This window comes from Mauremys mutica, chromosome 6 (genome assembly GCF_020497125.1).
Source record: "Mauremys mutica isolate MM-2020 ecotype Southern chromosome 6, ASM2049712v1, whole genome shotgun sequence".
NCBI classification, from domain to species: Eukaryota; Metazoa; Chordata; order Testudines; family Geoemydidae; genus Mauremys; species Mauremys mutica.
Genome location: NC_059077.1, coordinates 58982680 through 58994660, shown reverse-complemented (window position 1 = coordinate 58994660; position 11981 = coordinate 58982680). Strand labels below are relative to the sequence as shown.

At 40.0% G+C, this 11981-nt stretch overlaps 1 protein-coding gene across 3 annotated transcripts in view; it reads right to left on the bottom strand.

Moving 5' to 3' along the window:
• The window catches only part of LOC123372813 (leucyl and cystinyl aminopeptidase), a 93414-nt gene that overhangs the window by 5590 nt on the left and 75843 nt on the right, over positions 1-11981 (bottom strand). For all 3 annotated transcript variants that reach the window (XM_045021295.1, XM_045021296.1, XM_045021294.1), the window contains exons 10-17: positions 11412-11572; positions 8075-8163; positions 6212-6395; positions 5332-5488; positions 4514-4698; positions 3736-3897; positions 1739-1879; positions 914-995 (exon numbers count right to left, since the gene is read on the bottom strand). In XM_045021295.1, the coding sequence (XP_044877230.1) occupies positions 914-995; positions 1739-1879; positions 3736-3897; positions 4514-4698; positions 5332-5488; positions 6212-6395; positions 8075-8163; positions 11412-11572 (1161 nt within the window). The remainder of the gene's footprint in view (positions 1-913; positions 996-1738; positions 1880-3735; positions 3898-4513; positions 4699-5331; positions 5489-6211; positions 6396-8074; positions 8164-11411; positions 11573-11981) is intronic.

Genomic DNA, 11981 nt, shown 5'->3' with positions numbered 1-11981 from the left:
GCAATGATCTGTGTAGCTTCAATAAAATTCAACAAGAAATTCTGTATATTTGGTGGAATCCCCTATCTTTCACTCAAAGCACAATCAAGTTGTAGTCGTACAGCACTCAGAAATAAACTAGCTTTCTGGAGAAGGATTCTGTTCTTGTGACAAACGGGATTGCTTGAAATTATTCTATCTTTGGTACACTGAAAATCCACTTATCACTGGGGCATTTGACACAACAAAGTATGTAAATGCTAAAGCATATGAAAATATATTCTGTGTACAGGTAAGATTTGCACACATTATGCATGCATGTTTTTACTTGGGCAACTTTAAAGATTTTGACCTTTAACCCTTTCCCTAGAAGTTGACCATCTACAGAAGAAGCTATAGTGGCTTCTATGCCACCTTCTACGCTACTAAGCCACTGGAGTAGAAGGTGGTGTGGGTAAGGAAAACGGGGAGACAGCTGTGGCACCTCAGCAACTGGCTGATCCTCAACTGCCAGAATGACCTCTTAGGCTGCTGATAGCCAAAGTAAAATGCAGCGACCTTTGGGCTGCTCTATCATACACCAGAGATCTGGATAGGGTCAGCGGTTCTGGAATCAGAAAGACAAAGCCACCTTTGGCTCAGTCTCCTACTGGCATGCTCAAGTCGCAGTCCGCTAGGTTCATACAATCTGAGCCAAATTATCTCCAACATGGGTGATAGCCACAGACTTTCTACGTAACTTTGGGCAAGTCACTTCTCTGACTATTTTCCCATGTGTAGAATAGGGATACTAATACTTATACACTATTGAAAAGGATCTTTAAATCTATGGTGAAATGCACTATGTACATGCCAGGTATGGTATCAATAGCAAGTGCACAGAATTTTTTTGGGAGAAGCCAATATTTAGGAAATAGTACTTTACACCACCAACCTCAAGTAGATGGGCCTCTGTTGAAAACTGAAAGGTTGACACAGTAACTATATTCTGGATAGCAAATGACCCCAAGTGGAATCTGAAATATGGAAGAAAAAATAAGGAAGAAAAAGTAACGTGTGGTAACCAGTTTATGAACCAAGTGCACTTCGCATACTTTTTAAAAAGAAGACTTCAAACAACAAAGGGTAAAATTTGAAAATTACTTAATGGCTTTTGGTTTTGGTTTGTTTTTTTTTGAAAAAGTGAATCTTCTGATACTGATCATCACATTGAGTTATTCTATCATATAGTAACACAATGTTTTTTGGGGGAAAAACAGCTTAAAGTTGTAACACTTGCAACAAGCTGTGATGTTCCAAGAAAAGCAAGTCTATTTCTGAAGACGGGTTCCCCACACACACACACACGAACTTTCAGTGTCTCCAAAAGGAAAAACACCTTTTTCCAATCTGTTTCAAAGCATGCTGAGAGACCACTGTGGATGCAAGATATTATTCACCATGGAATGAAGAACAATACATGCACCACTCTAATAGTTTCATATCACTGTCCCTTTAATAAGGACAGACTAATATTTTCTGAACCAGGCAACTGACGTGTAAGCCTAAGTCTCTGGGGGCGACAAACAACAATCGAAATTAACTACCTAAACCATTTTTTGGGGGAAAAAAATGGGACTTGGGAACTTTTGAAAATTTTATTCCAAGTTAGCTCAGTCTCTTATTTTGCGGTGGAAAAAATGCATGCATACAAATGCTGCACCTAACACTTCGTGCTAGTAATTAATTTAATAATTAAAGACCAAACAAACAATCTTACTTCCGTATAAGCTTTTCCCAGTTCTCTTTGATAAAGTCCCAGGCCAACAAGTGCCCAGGCAGACTTTGGCTGACAGTTGTTATGATATGCGAAAGTTCCTGTACCCTGATGAGGTCTCCCTCCAGGCTTGTTTGCATTAACCTAAGAGACAAAACAGATCCAGTCAACTCAAAAGTACTATACAAACATTTCACAGCTAGACTGCAGTGGCTCTCATAGGTTACTTAGCCAATTAGAACAGAGTATATGGTAGGTCAGAGGCTACTTACAGATATTCTTAAGATATCTGTAAAAGATAAGAAAGTAACTAGATGTAGTCAACTACCAGGGCCAATACGGCAAATTTCATTATTTACCTTTGGTTTCCAAATGCCACACATGGGGCCCAATCCCATGAAATACAGAATAGCTTCAACGCCCATTTGAGTCATTTAATTCCCATCAAAGTGCCAGGGGCTCAGTGACTTTTGCATGGTCATAAGGGGAAACAAAAATCACTGGTAATCATGAGAAACTACACTAGTCCCACAACACAGCAGTCATGGAAACCTTCCACAGTCTCTGCTACACCCTCCAGACAGTCCTCTGAAGTGGTCAGTGAACATACACATAATGGCTGTAGGTGTTGGAGATAAGGTGCCTCTTAGTTCCTGCATAAAGCAAGTTCAAGATTTCATCCACACAGCAAGCAAATGCTATCTGAACTCTTGGTTCTTTCTTTGTTATGAAATAGGCCTGTACTTTGACGGCTTCACAGGATTTCTAATCTAAAGCAACTCCACACTGATCTTCCAAGAGTGCAAAGCTTTCAAGCTTGATTCTCCTCTTACTATACATTCCAAGCAGTGTAACTACACTGAATTCTAGGGAGTTTCTAATGATTTTCACCAGCATAAGTGAGCAGAGTATCAGGACCGTTGCATTTGATTATATGGAATCCTGTTCCTGATGTGTTGGGGTGTAGAGGGGTGGTCACCCGCTCTGGCCCTGAAAGGGTTACAGCCAGCCCTGGGGGAGGGCTGGGGCTGCGAGCCAAAGACTAGGCTGATGGGGAAGGCAGCCACAGCTGGGGCCATGCCCCATCAGGCCACAGCTGGACCTATAAAAGACTGTGGGCCACGAGCTCAGACACTCTCTCTCTAGCTTCTGAGAAAGAAGGACCTGGCTGCTTGGGAACCAAGAAGGGTACCTGAGGTGCAGCAGTGCTGGGGAAGGGCAGAGGGAGCTGGGGAGCTCCAATTTGATAAAACCCCAGGCTGCAGGCCTTGGTGAAGGCCTATGAAAGGGTACTTGGGTTTACAGACTGCAGTCCGCCCCAGTGAGCGGGGCCTAGATGGTGACTGGCAGTAGCCACTGAGGCAAGGTGGGGATAGAGGGTTGGGGGTTCCCCTGCGTGGGGACACCCAGATTGTGGGTTGCTGAGGTGGGCAGAACCCCTGGGCAAAGGGCACCAGGGTCCAGGAGGGACACGGGTGCCAGTGGCAGGCAAGACATCAGCCAGCAGAGGGCACTCTGGAGCTGGAAAAGAGCTAATCCCCTGGACAACCAGCAGGAGCCGCCACACCAGCAAGGCATTGCCTTGCTACAGCTACATTTTGCTTTAATAAGCAGAAGCCTACTAAAAAAAGTCTTCCTAGCACTATGTTTAGCCAATGTAAGAAAACCAGTCAGTTATTTTAAGTGTTGAGGAGAAAAGCCACATTTCCAAAGAAGCTGTTTTTTTTTGTTTTTGTTTTTAAAGTTTATACATTACATAATATTTTGAGAGAGACAAGGACAGTGAGGTAAAAAAAAAATCTTGTATTGGACCAATTTCTGTTGGTGAAAGATACAAGCTTTTGAACTGAAGAAGAGCTCTGTGTGGCTTAAAAATTTGTCTCCTTCCCCAACAGAAGTTGGTCCAATAAAAAAGTACCTCACTTCTCCTTTCCCCCGCCCCTCCCATTGTGTCTCTCATATTTTGGGACCACCACAACAATCTTTTGGCATTTTCATACCAGATCAGTTTTCTAACATCTTCTGTGCTGGCTAGAGCTTCAAGCATTTTGTGCTTCTCAGCTTCAGAAACTGAAGATGTGTACATGCTTAAAAGGAACTCCCAGCCATCATCAGTTTTTGCTCCTGCTGTGAATACAGTCTTCATAACATCAGTAGGCAGACTATAAAAAAGTTACAAAACAAGAACAGGCCTGCATGAAACAGTATGGAAGAAACCACCACATAAAAGCTTTAGGCAAATAGCACAAGTGATGTCTTTTGCCAGAGCACTTAATTTGGTAGTAATAGTAGTTTTGTAGGACCAGATTAATTCATTTCCAGAGAGACATCACTCAGATTCTAGGTAACTGGGGACGGCTGAGATACAGAATACATGGAATCACAGTTAATCATGCAAAAGGCTCAGACACGCTATGATACAAAATCCACAATGACTCTCAGCAGAGTACATTCTGGAAGGTGAAAAAGTTAGCTTTGCAAGAACAGCTACAATATGCTAACATCTGAATTTTTGAAGCTGTAAACTCAAGTGAGAATTATCTAGTAGGCATAGCAGTCACATTCAATAACACTGTGGATACAAAGTTTTAATTTCTAAAATATAGTTCCTCTTGTTTTATGCCACGCTATATTCAAAAGAAATGCTGTAAAAACTGCTGAATGAAGCATAGTCTCTGTACTTCGGTGGCCAAGACTAATTAAGATCTTTCTTCAAAACAAAGGTGGAGAAGCGACAGATACATAAACAGAATATGCTCAGACTAGTTTGTGCTTTACCTCTTTGTGCCATTGGAAGCCTTCCATTCGTTAAACAGCTTGGTGGCCGTGGTGCTACAGTTTCCCAAGTGATGGGAGCAGGCAAAGGCTAGCACAGTAGACCGGAACTCTCGTTCAGATAAGGTCCCATTATCAGTCCAAGTCTGTTGATCAATTTTGCTTCCAAGTAGCTTTTCAACTCTGTCCTAGATGGTGAAAGACAGCGAGCAATACCAAGACACATTAAATTGCTCAGAGAGGAATTCACAAGCAAGATAAAGAACTAATTTAAGGGTGTAAGATTGTGTAGACCACCCCCTATTTCTGACTCCTCCCTGTTTAAGCTACTCCCAATTAGACTACCATACACATAGCTAGTGGGTGTAAATAGATTTAAGCAGACTCTCTGCATCTGAATGTTAGGCCTCTAGTATGTCTGTAACCTGACAGTTTCATCCAGATTGGGACTAGTCAGCTTCAAGAACTTTTGAAATAGCAAACTCGTGTGTTTTCTCCCCATTTCTATAGCAGAAGAGGACCTGGATTTTAAACAGTTTATTATTGAATATCTATTGCAGTAGCACATAAGAGCCCCAATGATGGACCAGGACCCCCACTGCGCTAGGTACCATAAACAGAACAAGAAAACAGTCCCTGCCTCAGTGTAATTATTAACCTTTATTACTCAGGGCAGACTGACAGAATAGCCTTACAAATATAAGGCAAGCCAATGAGATTCCTGAATGTTGGTCCATCAGAGTCTGACCAGAGAACGCAGTTGTGAATCAATGTTATGGGAAAATATTTCAAACACTGATATGGAGAAGAGGAAGACGTACCACTACTCTTGCTGCAAGATTCGGCATTCCTCTTTTTTCTACGAGGTCATAGATGAGACTCAGTTGGAACAGAGCTTGACTGATTGGTGCAGTGTAGTTCTCTTTCACTAGGTAATCAAGCAGATGAAAGGCCTTCAACAGAGACACCTTTCCTATACTAAAAGGTCAAAGAACACAAAAGGAATTAAAATGGATTCAAACAGACTTTCTGGCTAAAATGAAATCTTAAGGATGGCAGCTACCTTTGTACAAGACTCCTAATTAAAAAAAGAGCTCTCTCATGAGCTGGAAGCAAATGGAAGTAAACATATATAAAGTGTTACTGTTCTTGTAATAGAACAATGATGGCAACAATCATGCCTTTGATTAAGGGGCGGAATTAAAATAAGGTGAGGCACGGTGGTAACTGAAAGTAAGTGAAATTACTGGTTAAGGAAGCAGCTGTCACAGAAAGGCCACCCAGAGTTCTCAGCCTCATTCCAACTGCAGAGCCAACAGAGGGGTACATAAATGTTTTAATGGCTCTCTTTCATTGTGTCAGAAGCAACTAGTTTACTTCTCTCGAGCACAACAGGTACTTTTCCTTTGATAGGACAAAATCACATGGCATTTCTCTCAGACTTATTAAAGAACATGTCGTCCTCCATGCCAACAGAACTAGCAGGTGTCCTTTACAATACAAAGGGATGAATGACGGCATTAAATGAATGGAGATCAACATCTGATGTTTTATCATTGAAACTTCAGCATCAATGATAGCGGATACTGAACAAAAGTATCTTTAAAGCATTCTTCCCCACAATGTTCTTAAGTATAATCCTTTGTCTTGCATGAACTTAAAATTTAAAAAGCTATACTTCCTCCCAATACCAAGAATTACCCCACAAGACTGAAGATATTGTTGATCAGGTGAGCTCGGTCTTTGGTACTCAGAGCAAAGGGATCTGTCCTCAGCAGGTTAATGAGAGTATTCCAGTCATCTTCAGCATAGTGCACTATATAGTACCCATTCATGTCCACATTGAACTTTATCCACTTCACCTCCTCCTGAAGTTCAATGGTAGCTAGTTGGGAGAGAGAGAGAAGGGTAGAGAGACCCACACAGTTATGCTGTTAATACTGAACATTTTAAAAACCTATTTTCTAATGCTGAGTGTTCAGAGTACTAAATGGTTTGGGCCCAGCTTACTCAGGAGGTAATATCTCTTCCCATCTATACTATTGCAGAGATAGTATCTGAGCTGGAAGCTCCCTGGTCATAAAAAAAAAGTTCCATGGTGTAAAGTCAGGCTAGCCGTGGAGACCCGGCGGTGGGGGAATAAGACAGCTGCAAGATAATAGTAATATGCTGTTATCAGAGAGAATGGAATGCAGGCAGACTGGCAAGCGGTGCAAAACTAGAGGAGATTCTACAGATCTCACATATGGGGTTCCCCTCCCCCCAGTTCCTGAAGTGACCTGGGGACATGCATGATGAAAAAAGGCATTCAAAAGCAATAACTATTCTTTGTTTATCAATGAACATTGAGGCTGACTACTTACTTGACTAATGGGTCTGACAATGTGAAGAACATGCACACAAGTTAACACCTTGGTTTTCCCACAGATTATTGGGCTGTAAACTACTTTTCAGCCAACATCTCAAATAGCAGAGGTGCAGAAACAATTAAATGAGATTTTGTAAATCAAATTGTGAAAATTAAATTTAAAAAAAAACCATTATCTGCTTAAATTACTGTACTTTTAACAGTCATTTTATGGAAAATGACCACATTATACCAAAATAGCTATAAAGGTTTCAAGATCGGCATTAAGCATTCAACTTCAATTTTGTATGGTTTATTTGAAGCAATAGAGATGGAGGAGACATTTTTACACAGTATGTCATCATGAAATGTAATGAGTGTAATGGATAGGGGGAGGGATCAGTATGATAATAGGATTAATGGCATTTTAAAAGATCAAATTCTCAGCTGGCGTACAGTAAATCAGCAAAGATCCACTGATGTCCCTTCTTACACCAATGCTGGCCAAGTATTTAGTACAATACTGAGTAACAATCACTTTCATCATTAAAAAGAAAGTTAATCCAGCCCTCTGACAGATTAGCACCTAGGCACTCAAAATGGCCACTGCAGCAAAGAAAAGGTGGGGAGAACATGGGAAGGTTCCAAGTTCTAGACTGCCATACATTAAAAAAAGTGTTCTAACCAAGTAATTATTTTATGCCACAAAACAAAAGTAAATAATAATATCAGAGGGGGAAATACACCTCCTCAGAGTCATGTTGGCTGTGTCAATCTACCAGGGCTGATTCCCTTAAGTCCACACTGCTCAGAGCCCACTCTACTTCCTCAAGGCCCCTCTCCCCAACCTGTCAGCTTGCAAAAAGACCAAGTCCTGTTTACTCCCTGTATTGTCATGATGAATTAATACACTCCCGACATCACTGCCACTGAATGCTAAGTACTCCAGACATGCTCAGCACCATTGGTTCCTAACCGTATCCTTATGTGATAAAGCCAGCCTAAAGCAACCATGCCTACAAAAGTGATTAAAATTACCCTGTTCTCTGTTCCCTATGGTATCTTCCCAGTTATATTCTCCTCTGCAATTACTTTATACCATCCACGCCCTTGGCCTCAAACCCTACTCAGGTGTGTGCAAACGAAGGCTGATCCACAAAACTGAAGTAACCTGCTTTCACTGTACATCCTAACTACAGAGGCTTCAAGTCACATACCTGACTTCTGGTCCAGTAAATATGCGTAAGGACAGAGGAAAGGGCTGCAACTGCTAGTTGTGTAGGAGAGAGGAATATGCCACAGATAACTGTAAGAGAAAAATTATATTTTTTCAGACTTATACAGTAGTCTAGCTTTATGTAATAGGTCACATCCAATACAATCAGTTTTGCTGTTTGTCTCGCTTTTTTTTTTTTTTTTAATTGCTTTAACATATTATGGCATTTCAACAAAATAATGTTAAGAGATCTATTATATGCCCCCCACCATTACAGTATCCGAGTAATTCTCAAACCATTTTTAATCACATCTCCTCTGTTCCTCACCTTACACGTGGAGAACTGAGGCACAGAAATATTAAGCCACTTGTCCAAAAAAATTAAAGGAAATCTGTGGCAGTGCCACAAATTGAACTTGAGGCACTTCAGTCCCAGTCCAGCGTTTTACCCACAAGACAACCTTCCTCTCTGAAGTTTTACAGTTTTGTATGGGATTTATGTAAAAAGTAAAAGGACACTGGTCATGTCCCAAATCCCTCTAACAAATAGCACAAGCAGTTACACAAGCCAAAAATTCAAGATAATCCCATAGTAGAAGAGTAAATAATATCCTCATCTTCCAATTAGGGCTGTTGATTAAATCGCAGTTAACTCGCGATTATTATTTTTTTGAGTTAATCGCAGTTTTAATCACATTGTTAAATAGAATACCAAGTGAAGTTTGTTAATTTTTTGATGTTTTCAAAATTTTCATATATAATTGATTTCAATTACAACAAATACAGAGTGTACACTGCTCACTTTATATTTATTTGCACTATAAAAAAAAATTTCAATTCGCCTCATACAAGTACCGAGTGCAATCTCTTTATCATGAAAGCGCAATTTACAAATCTAGATTTTTTTGTTTTGTTACATAACTGCACTCAAAAACAAGACACTGTAAAACTTCAGTCTACAAGTCCTCTGAGTCCTACTTCTTGTCCAGCCAATTGCTCAGACAAACAAGTTTGTTTACATTTATGGGAGATAATGCTGCCCACTTCTTGTTTACAATGTCATCTGAAAGTGAGAACAGATGTTCTCATGGGACTTTTGTAGCCGGCATTGTCAGGTGTTTACGTGCCAGATATGCTAAACATTCGTATGCCCCTTCATGCTTTGGCCACCATTCCAAAGGACATGCTTCCATGCTGATACCGCTTGTTAAAAAAAAAATGCATTAATTAAATTTGTGACTGAACTCCTTGGGAGAGAACTGTATGTCTACAGCTCTGTTTTACCCGCATTGTGCTATATATTTCATGTTATAGAAGTCTTGAATGATGACCCAGCATGTTTTCGTTTTAGGAACACTTTCACTGCAGATTTGACAAAACACAAAGAAGGTACCAATGTGAGATTTCTAAAAATAGCTACAGCACTCAACCCAAGGTTTAAGAATCTGAAGTGCCTTCCAAAATCTGAGAGGGATGAGGTGTGGAGCATGCTTTCAGAAGTCTTAAAAGAGCAACACTCCAATGCGGAAACTACAGAACCCGAAGCACCAAAAAAAGAAAAATCAATCTTCTGCTGGTGGCATCTGACTTAGATGATGAAAATGAACATGTGTCAGTCCTCACTGCTTTAGATCGTTATCAAGAAGAACCCATCATCAGCATGGACACATGTCCTCTGGAATGGTGATTGAAGCATGAAGGAACATATGACTCTTTAGCACATCTGGCATGTAAATATCTTGCGACGCTGCCTACAACAGTGCCATGAGAACACCTGTTCGCACTTTCAGGTGACATTGTGAACAAGAAGTGGGCAGCATTATCTCCTGCAAATGTAAACAAACTTGTTTGAGCGATTGGCTGAACAAGAAGTAGGACTGAGTGGACTTGTAGGCTCTAAAGTTTTACATTGTTTTGTTTTTGAATGCAGTTTATTTTTGTACATAATTCTACATTTTTAAGTTCAACTTTCATGATAAAGAGATTTCACTACAGTACTTGTAATGGGGGAATTGAAAAATAGTATTTATTTTGTTTTTACAGTGAAAATATTTGTAATAAAAAATATAAAGTGAGCACTGTACACATTGTATTCTATGTTGTAACTGAAATCAATATATTTGAAAATGTAGAAAACATCCACAAATATTTAAATAAATGGTATTCTATTATTGTTTAACAGCGTAATCAATCGTGTAATTTTATCTAGGGCAAACCCACTGAGGGGAGGGGAAAAGGGTTGTACACCAATTTCCACACAAATCACTATAAATTATTCATCTGAAAAGTCATCCTTCAAGAGCTATTCACCTAAGTGCAACTCCAAAGGGACATCCATGGAAAACCCAGGAAGACAGATGTACAAAACCAACCTTCCAATCCTCATAAAGGCAAGTGGTTTTTTAGGGCCTAATTTTGCGTGATGTGACGTGCCCTCAACTCCCCATTAAATCGCAACTGTGGTAGAGAAAACCAGGGTCTGCAGTTTGAGAATGTTCTTGTCTTGTTAAACAACAAGGATAAGGTGCCTGGTAATGGAGTACATTTGACAAATAGATTTTTGAGGTTATCAGTTGCTTCATATTTGCACCAGTATCTAACCACCCATAACAAAAAAAAAAAAAGGATGTTTATTGCCATGTATTCCTCTACTACTATGAATATTATTTCTAAACAAGGAATCTTTAGCTATTAACTGACACACACAAATGCTAATTTATGGTCAGTCTTAACTTTTGTAAGGGGAAGAGCTTCCTTATCCACAGTCTATACTGTCCTCTATCAGCACTCACCTTGCAGATTTGGCCTGGTAGGAAAATGTGCAGGTTCAAGAAGAAAAAGTTTCCTGGTCCTTTAGACACCACCAGCATTTCTCTGCAGAGAAATGCTACTTCATTTGCTAACTCCTCTCATCTACCTTCTATCTCATCCTCATATACCCATCCTTTATATACCCCAACTACTTGAGCCTGAAGATTAAACACTGCAACTACTTGAAATTTTTTTTCACTTTAAATAGGAAAATGAATCCAAACATAATCCTGACAGTTGTATGATTAACTCCAGTGCACAACAGGACAAGCCAATTAAAAACCATCAGAAAAATGAATTCATAAAATTTAAGTTATGATGAACTCTGTTCCGAGAAAAAGCAATGTAAGGTCTATTTCAATTGCTGACCTGGAAGCAGACAGGTGAACTGCTGTCTCTCACTTCATTTATAACTACCTGCTCTTTAGAGAAGAGTGTGTCAAAGTGCAAGGAACATGCACTTTGAAGACAGTTAAATTGCATGAAAGTAAAAGGTAAATATTTTCTGAGTGCTGGGGGAGAATAACCTTGCATCTGACGTCCAATTTTCTGATTCCACACTGCGCAAGAATCTCTCCTGCTGGACATAGAGACTCTTTCCTTTTCTTTTAACAGTTACTAAGGGAAATCCTTTCTGCAGAATCCAGGTTTTCATCAGTTTTTTTACATCTAGTGTTCCATTTGTGATCTGTAAAACACAAAGACATTCACTTTCAACAGGAAGATAATGGGTATTCTTCATTTCTTTGTCAAATTCTATCCTCAGCTTACCACACAAGAGCCATCTTGAAACTAGTGCTAATGTAAGTAGCAGGTTAAGCCCCTGTGCAGAATTATTCTGTATTGGCTTGCCAATTTTGTTAGCAGTCACTGAGGCGAACAAGTGTTTTATCTTCTTGAATGGAAGAGATCCAAGCGACAACCAAATAAAGAGAAACACGAGAATGCCAAGCAGGCTAAAGTAGGATGTGGACGGAGGAAAACAGAGCAAGTAATTTATGGATTAATTTTAAGGGGAAGGAGGGGGCTGTGTGTATGCACTGGGGTCAGCCTACCTGGAACAACTTGCAGGACCAGGCTCTAAAGGAAAAAGGAAG